At 39.9% G+C, this 19,233-nt stretch overlaps 1 protein-coding gene across 2 annotated transcripts in view; it reads right to left on the reverse strand.

The window, feature by feature from the left end:
* LOC126095197 (cytoplasmic FMR1-interacting protein) overlaps positions 1-19,233 on the reverse strand; it is a 159,206-nt gene that overhangs the window by 75,900 nt on the left and 64,073 nt on the right. Inside the window, exons 11-12 of one of the 2 annotated variants that reach the window (XM_049909929.1) lie at positions 18,529-18,611; positions 15,714-15,782 (exon numbers count right to left, since the gene is read on the reverse strand). In XM_049909929.1, coding sequence (XP_049765886.1) covers positions 15,714-15,782; positions 18,529-18,611 — 152 coding nt within the window. The remainder of the gene's footprint in view (positions 1-15,713; positions 15,783-18,528; positions 18,612-19,233) is intronic. The other variant, XM_049909930.1, reaches the window with a different exon arrangement.

Consider the following 19,233-nt stretch of genomic DNA (forward strand, 5'->3'; position numbering starts at 1 on the left):
TCTCAAAACAGACCATGTCCATCCTCACAAAGTTCCGAAATTCTTGCAGATCTTCAGGCCTCAGTTCTCTCATAAGCAATATAATCCCCTGCCTTCGTTCCTTCTTTTCAGCCAATATCGAACTCAACATCTGGGTTTTCGTTTTTGTTGTTGCTCTGCCCTAATCCAAAGATTTACTGTCACTGCCAGAGCAATAGCTCCAAAAACAAGTGGGTCCTCCACGTGCAAAATGTAAATTTAGATATAGATGTACCTGTGTAATCAAATGTCATAATATAAAACTAACTGTTTAGTCTGTAATTCAGATCAGTAGCAACCTACGTAATAGAATAACAATTACTTAATAAATAATGATAAAAAATAATTTCTTATTAAATAGGAACTTTGAGATCACATAAATAATTTGAATGAATGACGTTCCAATGTGTCACACGGACCCTCTTGTGCCTCGCGCGGTAGAACGAACGACTTTACAAGAGATCAGACGGTTCTATTTGTGTTTCGCGCATTAATACCATCCACTGCGCATGTGTGTCAGGTATATCCTGCATGGATGGTATAATAGGTCTACGTGAACCAGCTCGGAGTCACAGATATGCACACTTGGGGGTGCTAGTACATAGGTGTACAGTTTAAGTACATTGTGTAATAGGGGCTTTAGCCAAATGTTTAACAAAACTATTCTTTCATCTTGCCTGCAATATATTGCAATTTAATGTAATTTCATACTCCAAGCCTATATTCAGCAATCTAGATATTTAGAAGGTGCATGTTCATTATTATAGGTAATCTGTCCCTCTTGTGCAGATGTGGTATGAAAACAACATTTCTGTTTTAGCTTTATTCTGAAAACTGTGATGACAGATGAGTCTGTCACACCACATAACTGACCTCACTGAAGCAGAAATTCTGTAATTTTAGTTGACAGGGTTTAGAGCACTAAACATTGAGGTTTGTGAGTTTTCCAGCATCTACTAAAGATGTTTTATGACTAATTCCTTGGCTGAGTCTATTACTCGACGTACATTAGACCCTTAATGGCTAATATTTTATATACACACAGTTTCACATCAGGTCAGGGTGGAAATATGGTTTTATAATTTGTGCAAAGAACATATCTAGGAAATTATAAATAATTTATATTTTTCTACTAACTAACACACACACACACACACACACACACAAAGCAATAAACCATACAATAAAAACATGTATCATAAAAGAGGAAACAAAGCCAAAATAAAAAAACTACACGGCAACTACCAATACATGAGGCTAGTTAAAAACTACAGAAAAAAATTATGATATGTTCCTTAACATATTGAACTACCCACATCCCAAGCTTAAGAGTTCCTACACCATATGAGATACACAAAAGCAGAAAAAATAATACAATAGAAGCTCTAGTTTAAAATATTTAATCCCATGGTCTGAAAATTCAGTTTTTCTTTTTTTCCATGCACAATCCTGCTACATCTGAAACTGTTTCACCAGCTGTTGATGTATACCATCTGATCAAAAAAATATCTGGACATCACTATAGAATGTGGACTTGACCACTAGATATCATGAGAGGCAGACCTGCTAGTATAAAAAGAGGCAGAGAGTAGTGTGTTAGCAGCAGAGAAGCAGTAACAGCATACTGGGTCAGTCAGCAGAGCTCAGTGACTTCGAATGTGGACTACTCACTAGATGTCACCGGAGTAACAAATCCACAAGGGGCATTTCAACAATTCTGAAGATGCCCAACTCAACTTCTGGTGATGTGACTGTGTAGTGGAAATGTGAAGAATGAAGGACAGCTAAGCCAAAATGAGACTATGTTCACAGATTAATGGACAAGAACCACTGAGCATTGCAGAGGGTGGTTGCAAAAAATTGCACGAATCAGTGGAAGGAATCACTCTTGATTTCCTAAGTGCTACCAACAGTCCAGCTAGCACTATTGCACATAGTAAGTTAAAAAGCACGGGGCACAACCGTCGAGTGGCTCCTCATAAGCTTCACATTTCCGTAGTCACTGCTAAGCAACAGTTTATGTGGTGTAAAGAGTGACACCACCGGGTAGTGAACGATTTGAAATGAGTGATGAATCACACTATAGACTGTGGCAATCCAATGGAAGGGTTTGAGTGTGGCAAATGCCTAGACAATGTTACCTGCCATCATGTGTTGTGCTGACAGTGAACAATGGACGAGGTGTTGTTTGATATGTGGGTGTTCTTCATGGTTAGGGTGTGGTCCCTTTATTGCACTTAAGAAAACACTAAATGCAGAAGTATATGAACACATTTTACAACACTGTGTATTGCATACTGCAGAGGAATAGTTCAGAGATGACAAGTGTTTGTATTATAAAGATAATACACCCTACATTAATTTATCAATATTACTGGTTACTGAACTCTGTGGCTGTGGACTAGAAAGACAGTCACTTTTTTATTTATACTAACTCATGCTTTGAGCTTTTCCCCCATCTTACATTTTCCACTAGCACATTGTTAAAAAAACCAAATGCAGTTTGTATGCTGCAGCTGCCCTGTGCAAAATAATGATCCTGTGTAACTACTACACTTCACGAGTTGTGCACTATGTGATCAAAAGTATCTGCACACCCCAAAAACATAAGTTTTTCATATTAGGTGCGTTGTGCTGCCACCTGCTGCCAGGTACTTCATATCAGCGACCTCAGTAGTCGAACATCATGAGAGAGCAGAATGGGGCACTCCGCGGAACTCACTGACATCGAACATGGTCAGCTGATTGGGTGTCACTTGTGTCATACGTCTGTACGTGAGATTGCCACACTCCCAAATACCCCTCGGTCCACTGTTTACAATGTAATAGTGAAGTGGAAACGTAGAGGGACACTTACAGCACAAAAGTGTACCACCTCATCTGCTGACCGACAGAGACCGCCGACAGTTGATGAGGGTTGTAATACGCTGACATCTATCCAGACCATCATACATGAATTCCAAACTGCATCAGGATTCACTGCAATTACTATGACAGTTAGGTGGGAGGTGAGGAAACTTAGATTTCATGGTCAAGCAGCTGCACATAAGCCACACATCACGCTGCTAAATGCCAAATGATGCCTCGCTTGGCGTAAGGAGTGTAAACATTGGATGATTGAACAGTGGAAGAACATTGTGTGGAGTGACAAATCACAGTACACAATGTGGCAATCCGATTGGCAGGGTGTGGGTATAGCAAAAGCCAGGTGAACATCATCTGCCAGCTTGTGTAGTGCCAACAGTAAAATACGGAGGCGGTGGTGTTACGGTGTGGCTATGTTTTTCATGGAGGGGGCTTGCACCCCTTGTTGTTTTGCGTGGCACTATCACAGCACAGGCTTACATTGATGTTTTAAGCACCTTCTTGCTTCCCACTGCTGAAGACCAATTCGGGCATGGCAATTGTATCTTTCAACACGATCAAGCACCTGTTCATAATGCACGGCCTGTGGCGGAGTGGTTACACGACAATAACATCCCTGTAATGGACCGGCCTGCACGGAGTCCTGACCTGAATCCTACAGAACACCTTTGGGATGTTTTGGAACACCGAATTCGTGCCAGGCCTCGCTGACCGACATTGATACCTCTACTCAGTGCAGCACTCCGTGAAGAATGGGCTGCCAGTCCCCAAGAAACCTTCCAGCACCAGATGGAATGTACACCTGCGAGAGGGGAAGCTGTCATCCAGGCTAAGGGTGGGCCAACACCAAATTGAATTCTGGCATTACCAATGGAGGGCGCCACAAACTTTTAAGTCATTTTCAGCCAGATGTCCGGATACTTTTGATCACATAATGTATGTTTACAATATACTACTCATTAAATGCATGTACTTTCTATTCTGCTTGTTGCTGCACCAATTTTCCACACTTATCAGCATGGCACACATCATCAGAAAAATAACACAAAATCCATAAGCCAAACACTCATAGATGACCCATTATAACTAGTTACTGTTCTCCCACAAAAAGAGTCTCTGCTCTTTAGCCCACCTACTCATATTAAAGATACAAACCACTTTCTTCTCCAGCTCTCTGCTATCAACATCCCATTAATGCCTCAATCCCTATTTGTCACTGTTGATGCCATTTCCTTAACACCAACATTCACCATGCCCATGGCCTTACTGCTATGGACCAACAACTTACCAATGGCCTTTCCACTCCAAACTGGCTACCACAATACTTACAAACTTAACCAATTATATCTTCACACTTAACTTCCTTCTCTTTTGAGGAAAAGATATATAAACAAATCTTTCGCCTGACCACATGCCCCTGCATGGCACAGGCCTATGTCAATCTATTTATGAGCTATCTAGAGGACATTACAACATAAAGTCAAGCACTGGCACACCAGTCAGGAGTGACAAAGAAGAGAAGGCTGTGAGAAGTAGTCAGCCAATCGCACGCTGACTGGACCTCTCTCCAAAACAACAACGCGACAGCAGCAGCCCCTTTATGAAGAGGACATAAGCACCACGACCAACTGGTGATGGCCAAGTTCAATAGCAGTGTAAACTCTAGTCACTTCACTTGTATTCTCTATGTAGCACAGACTTGGGATTGTTTGTACTGATGAAGATTGGTTATTTTGTGTGTTGCCATTTGCTTGCAACACATCTGTGTAATTGCCAAAGTTAAGTATTGTGATTTTCTTTTTTTAAATAAACTCATTAATGCGGCTTGTTTGAATATTTGTCTAGCAAATTGAGTAAGCAGGCTTTCTAGACACTACAAAGGAAACCTTTCTAACCTCTCAAAATACCAACCTCCTTATCTTGTTCAGATACGCAGATGATACCCACACTGATTGCACATTCCCTATGTACAATGACCAACTAACGTAGCATGACATTTCAGAACATTTACAATGGGGTTTTTGGGAAAAAAATAATCTCTAAATAACAAAAATCAGATCCTCTCATATTTATGTATGAATATTTTGACAGCTTGAGAATTTCATGCATTAATGTCATAGCTGACAGTTCCTTCCACTTCATCATTTTTCAAGACAATTAACACCCTCCCTCCCCCCCCGCCCCCCCCCCCCCCCCAAGAAAAAAATAAAGCTCAGAAGCGTGTATGTATTAATCATGTGTCATAGTACTGTGAACAAAGTATTTATTGAAAATAAATTCAGATCTCTATCACCTTTGGTTTCTTTATTACAATTTTTCCCTTTGTTATGACATTTTCACAAATACTCTCATTTTGGGAGGTCTGTAGCATCTTAAAGAATCGTCATAAAATCAAAATATTGTAGTTTTCAAGAGGTATCACGTGGAACTTCAACATATATTTTATTTAGCAAACTTTGAAATAGTGATGTAACACATTCACTGTTGGCCTGAATGATCTGAGATCACCCTGCTTCTGTATGTACACTGACCCAGAATCAAGATGACTGTTGGGTAACTGAACCAGCCCAGCATTCATCAGGCATCTGAAGACAGCAAGATAACTCTTTGGCAAAAATTTATGGAGGACCTAAGGTTCAAACAAGCAGAGTTCTGGATGGATTAAGTTTTAACCTTGTATTCAGTGATCTCACAGGACATTACTGATCATGTAAGGCTTGCCACAAATCACATTTTAATCGCAGCCAAGCTTCCTCAATCAAACAGCAGCAGAGCATACAGAGAGGGATTCTGTGCTTTGTGGAGAGATAAGATCTAGTTGTACTTCCGGTTGACAAGGGAAATACCACAGTGGTCCTTAATGCTATAGAGTATTGTAGCAAAGTATTATCACTGTTGGAGGATAATACATACAAATCCCTAAAATATGATCCTACTCTGTCATACAGCAGAAAAACAGCAGTATTGCTGAAGAATTCTAGTTTATCTGTATAGCTTAACCAAAATCCACAAGGAACACATCCCACTGAGATCTACTGTTAGTGTTATCGGTTCTCCCACCTACAGGTTTGGTGGGTATTACACGACGATCCACTGGAAACAGTACTGGTCTAGGGCGACAGCCATCTGGCGGCAGAGCGTGTGAAACTACAAAAATTAGCAGACATATTATTCGTGCGCCAAAACAGAAAGCAGTTCTAAACTGCCATCAATCCGTGCATGCACACTAGGTAGCGATAACTGACGCATGCCCAAAGGGAGTACCTCAGTGCTTTCTGCTTGTTATTTGCTTACTGTCGGTGGTTAGTAGCTAATTTCAATTTTTGTATTGGGGATTTTCTGCGTTTTTTTCAGTAAGTAGTATCTAGAGCCAGGGCCAACACACCCTATCCTCATTTCACCACAGCACCTTCCATCCCATTCACTCCGCCTGGTTCTCATTGGCCCAACATGTCGCCGTCCTGGATGTTGACCTTCACCTTTGATGGCTTTATCCATACTTATGTCCATATCAAGCCCACTGGACATTAACAGTACCTGCATTTTGACAGTTGTCATCCCGTCCAAACAAAAAATCACTCCCACATAATCTGGCCACCTACGAACAGTTTTGAAGTGACAAAAATTCCCTTATCCCCTACCTAAAAGTCTCATAAAAGCCTTTACAGGCAGGCACTAACCCCCAAACCCATTCTGTGGACAGGTTTCCAAATTCAGCCACACAGCAAAGCCTACTCTAGTCCTGTGACAGGCTTATCCTATCCCATCAAAGGCAGGGCCACCTGTGAAAGTAACCATGCCATCTACCAGTGTTGCTACAAGTTCTGCACAGCATTTTATGCAAGCATGACCACTAAACAACTGACCACCAAAATGAAGGGCCCTGCTAAACTGTGGCCAAGAGCACCCAGTGGTAGACCACGCTGTCGAGCACAAGCAGCTCAATATCAAAGGCTGCTTCACAATTGTGCCATCTGGATCCAACACCAGCTTTCTGAACAAAGTAGATGGGAATAACAACAAAAATTACGAAAAGGACAGATTGCTACTCACCATAAAGATGGCCCCTTGAGTTACAGAAAGACACGAAAAGACTGTTACGCATTAATAGATTTCAGCCATGGCCTCCTTTAGCAAAGAAAACATGCACACACTCATTCACACAAGCAAGGACACCTCAAACACACGACCACTTCCACCAGCAGCTCCTTATGCAGTGCTACTGTCACTGATTAGCAATCTGGAGAGATTGGGATCGTTGGGATGAAGGGAGGGGAGGGGAGGGGAGGGGAGGGGAGGGGAGGGGAGGGGAGGGGAGGGGAAGGGTGTTGTTTGGCAAGCACCAGCAACTTCCAGGTGCAGCATCGGGAGGTGCAGTGTGGGAAGGAAAAATGGGGAATGGAAAAGGAGAGGAGCAGGGAAGAGGAAACGACAGGTGCATACATTGGCAGAGGGCAGCACTCTAAGAGGGTGAGGGAATCTGAAAAGGGAGAGGGTGATAGGATGAGAGGCAGAAACTGTTGGGTGGAGGGTATAGGGGACAGTAGGTTACCATAAATTGAGAGCAGGATAATTTTGTAAGTGGAGAATGTGTTGTAAGGATAACACCCATCTGCACAGTTCACAAAAACTGTTGGTGGAGGGAAGGATCCATACGGCCCAGGTCATGAAGCAGCCATTGAACTCAGTGGGCAGTGGTCACTCATCCTAGTGGACAGCTGGTTGGTAGTCATACCAATTAAAATGCTGTGCAATGGTTGCAGCAGAGTTGGTATATGACATGGCTCCTTACACAGGTGGCCCAGACTCTGGTGGGTGTAGGATAAGCCTGTCACAGGACTAGAATAGGAAGTGCTGGGTGGATGGATTGGGCAGGTCTTGTACATGGTCTTCCACAGAGATATGATCACTGTGGCAAGCGACTGTGATTAGGAGTGCCATATGGATGGAATAGGACATTGTGGAAGTTGTGTGGGAGACAGAACACCACTTTAGGAAGGTTGGCATGATGATTCACAATGAAAGCCGTAATCAAGGATGTAGTTCCAGTCTAAGATAGCACTGGGTGGCGAAGGTGGCACTCTTTTGTCACTGGCTGGGGATGTGTGGGGAAATGGCAAAAGGAAATCTGTTTGCAAACTAGGAAAGGGGATAGTGTTGGTCACTGCAGGCCTTGGCGAGACCTTCAGCATACTGTGAAAGGGAGTTCTTGTCACTGCACATACACTGTCCCCCAGTGGCAAGGCAGCATACTGTGAAAGGGAGTTCTTGTCACTGCACATACACTGTCCCCCAGTGGCAAGGCTGTATGCAAGCCAATGTGGAAGGGACGGTAGCTGTCAAAATGCAGGTGCTGAAGTGCTGTTGATGGTTGGTGGCTTTAATGTGGACAGAGGTGTGGATGGAGCTATCAAGGGTAGGAAGTCAGCATCTAGGAAGATGGCACACTGGGTTGAAGAGGACCAGGTGAAGTGGCTGGGAGAGAAGGTGTTCAGGTTGTGAAGAAATGAGGATAAAGTGTCTTGGCCCCTAGTTCAGATCATGAAGATATCATAAATTAGCCTGAACCAGGCCAAGGGTTTGGTTTTGGGACCAAGGGTTTGGTTTTGGGAGGCTAGGAAGGTTTCCTCTAGATGTTCCATAAACAGGTTGGCACAGGAGGGTGTCATGCAGGTGCCCATGATTGTGCCACAGATTTGTTTGTATACCTTCCCTTCAAAGGGGAAGTAGTTATGTGTTAGGATAAAGTTAGTTTGGCGAATGAGGTAGCAGGTTTGGAGTCTGAAGGACATTGGGAAAGGTAGTGTTCAATACAGCAAGACCATAGGCATGAGTAATATTGGTGTATACAAAAGCGGTATCATCAGTGACCAGTAGGGAACCAGGTGGTAAAGGGGTGGGGATGGTGCAGAGTCATTGAAGGAAGTGGTTGGTATCTTTGACATGGGTGGCTAGATTACAGGCAACTGGTTGGTGGTGTTGATCAATTATGCCCAAAATCCTTTCAGTAGGAGCACAATAAAAAGCTACAATGATATGTCCAGGATTGTTGGGAGCATTTAGAAGATGGGAGTGCAGCATGCCATAGAGCTGAGGAGGGAAATGGATTCAGGGAAGTGGTTTTGGGGAGGGCCTTAGACTTTAAGCAGGGACTGGAGGTTATGGTGGACTTCTGGAAAGGTATCGCTTGGGCAGAGTTTATAGGTGGAGAGGTCAGACAATTGGAACAGGCCTTCCACTAGATACTCATTGCGACTCATCAGTAGAGTGGTGGATCATGTGTTTGCAGGAAGGATGATTAGCTCAGGACCTTCCTAGCCTCCCAAAACCCCAGACCTCTGATCCAGTTCATGTTCACTGATGATATCTTTATGATCTGGGCTCAGGACCAAGACATCCTATTCTCATTCCTTCACAAGCTCAACACCTTCACTCTATTTGCTTTACCTGATCCACTCCAATCCAGTGTGCCACATTCTTAGATGCTCTGATGGTTCCATCCATACCTCTGTCCGTATTAAATCCACCAACTACCAACAGTACCTGCATTTTGACAGCTGCTATCCCTTCCACATATAAAAATCCCTCCCATACAGCCTTGCCACATGTGGATGGCAAATAACTCCCTTTCCCAGTATGCTGAAAGTCTCACAAAGGCCTTCAAAGACAGGCACTACCCCTGCACCGGGTCCACAAACAAATCTTTTGCCATTTTCCCACACACTCCCAACCCTCCCTCCACTCCCAAGAGCCAGCTACAAATGTGTAACCCTCCTCATCATCCAATACCACCCTGGACTGGAACAACAGAACCACATCCTTCATCCACCCACCCAGCACTTCCTATTTCAATCCTGTCATGTGCCTATCTTACCCCACCAAAGGGTAGCTCACCTCTGAAAGCAGTCATGTTGTATACAAACTAAGCTGCAGCCACTGCACAGTCTTTTATATTGATATGACTACCAAGGAGCTGTCCATCAGGAATAATGCCCACTGCCAAACTGGCCGAGAGCAGAGCAGACCACCTTGAAGCACAACATGCAGCTGATCATAACATGCTAAATATCAATGGCTGCTTCATAACCTGGGCCATCTGGATTCTTCCTTCCACCACCAGTTTTTCTGAGCTGTACAGATGGAAGTTATTCTTACTCCGCTCCCGAAATTCTCTCTCTCTCAACCTACAGTAACCTACTGTCCCCTACACCCTCCACTCAAGTTTCTGCCCCCTAACCTATCACCTCCTCTCTTTTCATATTTCCTCACCCTCTTTGTGTGTTGTCCTCTGCCAATGCATCCAACCACCCTTTCCCCTTCCCTGCTCCCCCCCACACACACACCACCTCCTGGCGCTATGGCTGGTAGTCTCTGGTCCCTGTATGCCCCACCAGACAGCCCTCTTCTCTCCCCCGCCCCAGCCCATACACTACTATACCCCCCACTCTAGATTCCAAATTGCTCTTCACGTGACAGTCACATTCTGTTCAGAGCTGCCAGTGGGAGCAGTCATGTGTACGCGAGGTGTGCTTGCTCTCGTGTGTGTGTGTGTGTGTGTTCTTTGTTGAATAAAGTTTTGGCCCAAAGTTATTAATGTATAACATTCTTTTTATTGTGCCTATTTGCAACACAATGGGTCATCTTTATGATGAGTAGTGGTCTGTCGTTTTCCTAATATTTATTGATATTCCAACTGGAGTTTCTATGTAGATGGGAATTATTCTTGCAACTTGTCCATTATTGTGATCCTCCTGGCCTCAATCTCTGTGAACCCACTGCCCCACACCATTATCCATCAGTCTCCTCTTCCTCTGTCCTTTCATCCCCTCCCAAAGCCACTCCACCACATCACTACCATACCCATACCCATACCCATAACCATCACCATCACCATGTGCTACACTTAATCATCAGTTCCTGTACTCACATGTCCCTTCCTATCTCAGGCACCTGCTGCCTCTCTCTCTCTCTCTCTCTCTCTCTCTCTCTCTCTCTCTCTCTCTCTCTCCTTCACTTCTAACCTGCACGCCTGCTGCCTCCCTCCACACTTCTCCAACCTTCCATCCCACTTCCTGCCTTTTATCTCCCTCTACCCACCACACACTACACAATCTCTCATTAAAGGATTTGTCTGAAAGCTAGTGAAGCTTTCATTCTTTCTGTGTTCCTGTCAACAATTCAACACTACTCCTATTTGAGAGACAATTAAAATACATTTATTTCAAACGGTAGTCAAAATATACCTCTTAAATAATGTTTACTATGCAATTAAGGATTAAGCAAAGAGTTAAGAGTAGAGCTTGATAAAAAAGATGATAACTAAAACACCTGTGTCGCACTATAATATACAATCACAGTGTAATGTTTTATAGTAAAATGATTCAACCAATGTCTGTAGCGATTCAACCAATATCTGTTGTGCAGAACAGAAATGTCTATCAAATCTGACAACAATTGGCTCATAGAGGGGATGCTGACTTAGTTTTTCAGACAGGAAGAATGGAAGATAGCTGTAACAGATATGTGGCAGTGTGCCAGTTGTGGCACTCTGATTGAATGTTGGCACTATGATATAGGTAGAAGGTTTTTGCCTCACCGAAGTGTTGGCAGAGATTGTTATTTCTTCCAGACAATGTGTGAATGGTCAATGGGAATGACAGTTACTTCTGGATGGTCAGCTGGGGTAGGTGCCAGGTGGCAATGTTGTGGACTGGGACTGTGCACCAGTAAAATGGCCAGTGAAGTGAAGATTTGAACACTCACCTTGTACAGTGTTTGTTTACAGTTTGTGAAGGTTGCTATAAGCAGCATCAAAGCTTGCACTGCTCTGTGTGGAATCCAGGGCAATTACTACCAAAGGTGCCTTCCAATAATCCTCAGAACAATCAATAGTCCTGCTGAATGCATGTGTAAGAAAAGTGGACTGCCAAACTGAGACATAAGCAGCAATTGGGGATGGCTGCTTGGCTATCAGGCTGGGTAACAGAAAAGGTAATGTTGCTTTGGACTGAATATGTTGTCTAGTTTTTTAATAATGGCTTGAGGCAAATGTTATTTGTAATGGGTTAATGAATTGCTCAGTTTGATATAGGAGTTCTATTTGTGTTACCATACCTGAGACAGGAAGTGTTACCTGTTAAATGACAGAAGCACAACTGAGTAAATTATCTGTTGTCTTGAGTGTTGCGTATTATTTAGGTTAAAGGAAGATGTTAGGCTGTTAGTTTTGCTGAGCCAGCTAGTGGCTGACGTTAGTTAAGAAAGTAATAGTTATTAGAAAATTTCCATTTGAGAATTCAGTAAAATGTAAATTTTGGCTAACTGTGTGTGGTTGTGTTTTAATTAGTGAGGGACTGTTGTAACTGTAAAATAGCTTTTATGATTAGCTGTTTTCTGTAGTCAGCAAGGGAAAAGCATTAGTTAGCAAATCAGTTGTGAAATTTCATAAAACTAAAAGAAAATTGTCCATTAAGTACAGAACTTTAAAGGTTACACAAAATCCGTTGCAATTGAGTGTGTTTTTAAATTAAATTTTAATGCTAAAAATAAACTGGTCAAACTTTAGTTGTACGTTTTTTGCTCCAGTAAACTCACTACATCAAGAAAAAAGCCCAGTAAGCACCACAGCGGCCTGGCCGTGTTCCCGAATTAATCTGGAAGTGTATGCAATAAACGTGGCGATCTGATTTTGATACACATAATGAACGCTGTTTAGGCGTATGCCATCTTACAAAACTAAATTATTCCAAGTATATACAAACATAAAAGTATTGTACACTGAATACAAACTGAATGAGGCAGTGTGTTTGTTAAGTCACTGAGCTCAGGTCTTGGAGGAGGGACACTTATGCTCTGTCTGGCAATCCTGATTTATGTTATATAATCATAAAAAATCCTCATATGAGTAGGTTACTATACTACACTAAAACCAGACAGAAATATTAAATCCCCCCCCCCCCCCCAAATAATGAATATAGTAGAAATTTTCATTAGTCCTGATCCATTAATTCTTCCTGAATGTTATGTATATGCAAATAATATTCAGAAAATCTTTTCACTCTAGCCGAGGAATTACTTCCATACAGTTTTCCACAAATAATGAACAATCTATGTAAAAATGGATGTGGCCATAATCAACAGCTAATTAGCTTGAACAATGCTATCAGTGACTTGCACCAGTCAACAAGTAACATCCTACAGCCAAGGAAGTGACTTTAAGGATGTAAGCATGAGCTTGAGCACACGCGTGTTCACTCACTCACTCACTCTCACACACACACACACACACACACACACACACACACACACACCAACTGAAATAAAGTTGTGTGGAATCCTGTATTACTACAGCTTTATTTGCTTCCCATAGTAGTAATAATAATAATAATAATAATAATAATAATAATAATAATAATAATAATAATACTTTTATCAAGAAATGGACTAGTGTAAGCCTACACATCAATATACATATCTTTGCAGCATTGATTTACATCAAAAGCAACTTAAGTTATGTCAACACCAGGGAGAATACATCCCATCACAACAATAGAGGCAAACTGGACTCGAATATACCAAGACAGAAACCACAGACTCATTAATAGAAACATGCTTAAAAATCTATAATAAACTTTCAAAATATGTTCACTTCATGCCCTATAATATTTTCAGAGTGAAGATTTATGACGAAAACTCTCATTCTATTAGGTAACACAACTATTTGAAATAGACATTGCCACTACTAGTTTTTAAAAACATTACGGAAAGTGGAATTAAAGTGTAAAAAGGTTTCTGTACAAGTGTTTTTAATTTTAATGTCTGAACCTATTCCACTGTAAGAGGTCAATAGCTAATAATAAACTGAATTCAACTGAATAAGCAAAAAGTATGTATTAAAACTGTCAACATGGGATAGTAGAAGTAAGGATTAGACAATCTGAATAATTGCATATTCCAAGATAAAATCAATCTGCTTTATCTACAATACATTTCTCATGAACAGCTGGAAAAAAAAGTCAGTCAAATGTTTTGTGGAATGATTTGCCTAAAAGTAAGAAATAAAACAGATTACAGAAACATTTGATGCGCCTTTGAATGATGCTTCAAATCATGACAGAAGCTAAGATGCTCATACATTACTGACGTAAATAGACCACTGAATGAAATTCTAAGAGACAAATTCCATCCTAATATTCTAAATTAAACAATGAACTTCAGATTTTCAGTTGGCACCTCATTTTCTCTACATGATCTTGAACATGATTCAGAGGTGTGTCATATGTTTCTCTATTCTATTTTGTTTCTTACTTTTAAACAAATATTTCATGGAATAACTGACCATTTTTTTCCAAGATTATTTTTATTTTCAGGTTTTGTTCAGAAAGCATGAAAAGATTGAAATATTGATCAGTATTTTGTTACTATTAAGAGTAAATAGATCACAAGAAATCAAAGCACTTTACATTTATGCTGTGATTTGATATTTTTTTAACCTTTCAGCATCTGTTTGAGAAATTTTCAGTTTTCTCTCAAATCACTAATTAAGTTTTCCCGTATTACAGTGATTATTTTCCAGCCCCCCCTTTTCTTTTCTTTTTCGCATGTTTATAGACTTCACAATGGGCAATTTGATGGGCCATTTGGACAAAAATTCATTGTTTAATTTCTAGGAAGTCTTGTTTTCAGCCTGCTCATACTTTTGACCAAAACAGAAAAGAACTAAAGTCACATCTGCAGACCATATTTTGTTCCTTGGTTATATTCACTTTACTTACCTTTCCCTCCAAATCACTTTTTCCATAATGCTCCTTAGCTACTTGAAAATGTTCTCCACATTTATTACCAATCAAACTCCTTTAACAGCTGTTAACCTAAGAGCATATGAAATGGAAATTGTTCGCAACATGCTGAATTCACCATCAAAAATATCTGTACCCTTTTTCTTCTTAATGTCATGCATACATTTCAGTTGTGCTGAACTTATTGGGCATCTAGTTGACACTTGTAAGCAAACATCTAAAACTCTATGTTTCACAGTGTTATATTGTGAATCCAGTATCATCTAGTGGTGGCTACCAGGGAAAATGGCCATCTTTTACCAAACACAACAATTTTGTCATCTGTATGCAACTAGTTTTTGTGAGTCATTAGCATTCAATGCTTATTAACCATATGATTTTTTTAAAAACTTACATACTGATTTAGAAACAAAAAGAACAAAACTAATTTAGTTATGATCTTACTGTACAAGCATGCATTTCATACCCTACCAACCATGCATCTCTGCTCATCATTCATGATAACTTCGTAAAATTTCTACATACTAGAAAAAATAGCTACAAACTTATGAGAGCTCTAATTTGTGCCATTACAGGAAACTTGGGTTTGATTACTTAGTTGCTATTTCATATTTCAAATTAAGGAAGAAGGAAATCAGCATTCCAGTAACAACAAACTGTAAAAGAACTAAGAACCTAGCAAATAATTCCTCAACATGCCAGAAAAACCACAAACCACACAGTAAACAGCTGGCGACAGATCACAGTCCTGATTCTGCAGTATTTAAAGTTTTTAAAGCTGTCTGATAACTAGTTCAGACAAAACAGAAAAAAATTAAAAGAAAAGTTATGCACATTTGAGTGAGTAGATTGTGCAATTAACCAAATCCAATAAAGTTTTGCCATTAAGTGCCTTCATGAAAGTGCAACAATTTATGTTCATGGAGTGTAGTAGTGTATCAAAACTTGCTTCAAACTGTGTTTGGCAAAGGAAGGTCACATTCTACACAGGACTATGTTCTAGTCTCAGCAAGTTTGGTAGGGTTTTTCTACCTGTATGCGCTTCTCCATGGTGATGAGGTCACTGCATTCTTCATTGTGTTGGTGTCTCACGGTACATTTCTAAACAAGAATGGAATAGGACACCAACACCATTACACAATACAATTAAGTCTAAAGTAGTTTCAATGTGCCTGCACATATGCAATTCTAACATGTGTAGCAAAGCAGCAAACTTGTCTCACAGAAGAATACAAAATTTAATGAGGTACAGCAAATTGGGTTTTAAACAAAATTCAATACTTTTCAACTGGAAAGAGAACACATGGAAAGACCAATGCATATGTTGCTTCTAGATGAAGTACTTCTCATGTTTTCTTTCTTATATTGGCTTGAGATTTCATGCTATCTACATCAAAATCCACTACCATACAGTCTATAAGAATTTCCGACAATGTATATCTCCACAAAGAATTCACCCAAGTACTGAATAAGTATTTCCTTGATTTGCTGTCAGTACGTAACAGAAGATACACAATAACCAGAAATAAGTTCTGGATACATTAGATGGTCATTCAAACTACAATTAGTAGTCAGGTAAGGAGTGACAATGAGCGCTTGGGAAATTTACAATTTATTAATCTTTCGCCCGAGTAAGACCTACAGCTCTCAGAATCTGGGACTGTATTATGCCCAAAGGACTTAATACAAGTTGCCACTAGTGCAAATATGGTGTATAGGCTACTGCAGTTAAAAAAGAACTATTCTACTAAAAGAGAACAATATCAGTAATCTTACGGTATCAATAATGATTATATAAACATCTAAGTGCCCATGTCATTCATGTGGATTAAATAGCTGGCCTCAATCCTTGATACATTTCTGTGCCACTGCTATCCATCTAAGGTGAATCTACAACTGCATTTTAATACAGTGGTTTCAAGGAGAAGATCTACTCCAATTTCAAATACAATGGATACATTAAAAATAAATTAAAGCACATGAAGAAATTATAAAGATTGTATTTCAAAGTGCAATAAGTATGTGCAAACAATTACTGAAACACAAATTCTTAATATAAACTGCAGTACAATATCACTACTTTTTTATGCAAAATTATTAAATAGACCACTGTCTGAAACAAAATATTTTTTTGGAAACACTACATTTCTCATGAACCATGAATCAGAAAATGTTCACAAGAACAATTCACATTTGCAACACAGACAGTATAACAAGGAAGGATACCATTACAGACCACCGAATTAAGAAATTTATACGACATATATTTAATGGCGTCTAATTTGGAGGATGACTGCATTTTCATATATAATACACAGTCATGGATTTTGTTCACAAAATCACTGTATTCCTTCCTTATAGTCTCTCCCTGAACCAATACAAAGATGAAATCATTTGAAAAATGTTTTGAAACAATCATTGCAGTCCTTTTTTTGGAACTGCAGGAGGTACTGCAGTACAATTGTCTTGCATGTCCTTAATTCCATCTTAATGGTGTCCTTTCAATTTGGGGAACAATTGGAAATTGGCTGGTGCCAAATTCAGTGAATATGGCAGGTGGTCAAGGACTATTAATACATTTACTGGTGAAAAACTCGTGCACGATCCTCACTTTGTGGATTGGAGCATCGCCGTGAAGGAACAACTAGGAATTTGCCTCTCAAGTGTTCAGGTCAAATGAGACAAATTCACTGGCTGATATGCCTAATTCAAACAAAATCTGATGCTGCGACACTGCTCCACCACCAATTTCCATTGAGCACGACACATATAATGTTACATTCCAGGCCAGAATGCTTCTTGCATTTAGACTACTGCGTTGGCCTTTTACACGGTTGTTGCTGAAGCTTCTACAGATCTCATTGCCGTAACTTGCTACAAGGTAATATTGCAGTTTGGAATTTCACACAAGCAACCACAGCAGAGCTAGGACACACTATGTACTTCAATACCTGGCTTCATTTATATACTGTACACCTAAATGGAAGCATTATTCTAGCTGGAGAGGAAAATGTATATCTTTTATAACCATGCTCAAAAAATCTCAAGAAACAGCTGTCAAATTAAAAAAAAAGACAAATGATTAACTTTTCTAAAATGAAGAAAGATTTTCACCACATAAAGGTATTTGTTTAATTACAAGGTAAACTGATGAAGCTCCTTCCCATTTTTCTTATGACTGGAAACATACAGAAAGTGTTTGAGAAGGGTTTCACTGGAGAAGAAAGTGACAGGTAGATGACAGCTATGTGACAGCTATTTTATATAAAAGTTAAGCCAACGTAAAGATCAATGGAATATACAATGTGCAGCAAATTCATGAGATTAAGTAATTGAAGACTTGCAAATACTAGCACAGACAGGAGGGAAAGTTCCAAGTACCAATTGTCATAGCCATAACCTGACCATCAACATCACCTAATGTTTGTTGATACTTGAAAAGGCAACAATGTAATACACTTCTCAAAGTAATGTAGATAACTGGAATGCAAAATATGAGCTGGAAAGAGTCTCCCAGCCTCACATTGCAATCTACCTAGACATGGTTCAAAACAAATAAAAAATACAGTTACTTGAAGTTCATTAGGTCAATGTTAGTACAAAATATATGCACTGTCGTAAAGGGCAAAATTTACAACTATACAGAATAGATTGTGAAAAGAAAATGCATATTTGCAAATATCTCAGTATAAGCAAAAATGTTCTAGACTTTATTTGAACATCATCACTGGAATCTTTAGCATGTACGAAGTCCAATTTTCAGTGATTCAAAGGCAGTGCAATATTTTTACTAAACACAACTTAGAAATCATACTGGATATTAAATATTACTGTATACTATTCTCACCTGAATTCTTCTTCCCATTGTCATTTCTAAATAGAATTCTCTATACCACAGCTGGGACAAATCACAGCACTCTTGAAGGGAAGCTGAAAATATTGGAGTCATCAGTTAAAACAGTGAGCCAAAACAGGATCTCACAAAATCATATTACAATCACACAAACAGAATGTTACCCAGACTGAAACACAAATGGAACAAACAAGAAGAAAGGCAATATGGAAGTATGTGATTCTGCCCCTCTGCTTTGACCTGTGACATCATCGAGATGGCGGATACCCCCATTTCCAGCTCATACAATATAGTGACCATAACATCACTAAATATACCCACAAACAAAGTATAACCAACTTGAAATATTTCACTTCAGCAATAAAATGAAACAGGACACTGCAAAAAGTAGGAGTTTTAGGACTAGGACAAGCTAAATATGCAGCAACAATAAGAATAACGTCATCATTCCAAAACATACAAGACTGAAAAACCAAACAATGGAAAGTTCAGGATGGAATAACAACAATATTATGAAAAGGAAAGATTGCTATTCGCTGCGTAAAGGAGATGTTAGGTTGCAGACAGACACAACAAAATGACTGCCATACACCAACCAAAAAATAACACAAATGACATTACTGAGAATAAACTGAATAAACAATTAAAAAACAACAATTGGACTCGAATGTTTAAGTTAATCTAAACAGCTCAAATGAA

The sequence above is a fragment of the Schistocerca cancellata genome, chromosome 8 (assembly GCF_023864275.1).
Source record: "Schistocerca cancellata isolate TAMUIC-IGC-003103 chromosome 8, iqSchCanc2.1, whole genome shotgun sequence".
In the NCBI taxonomy this organism is placed as follows: domain Eukaryota; kingdom Metazoa; phylum Arthropoda; class Insecta; order Orthoptera; family Acrididae; genus Schistocerca; species Schistocerca cancellata.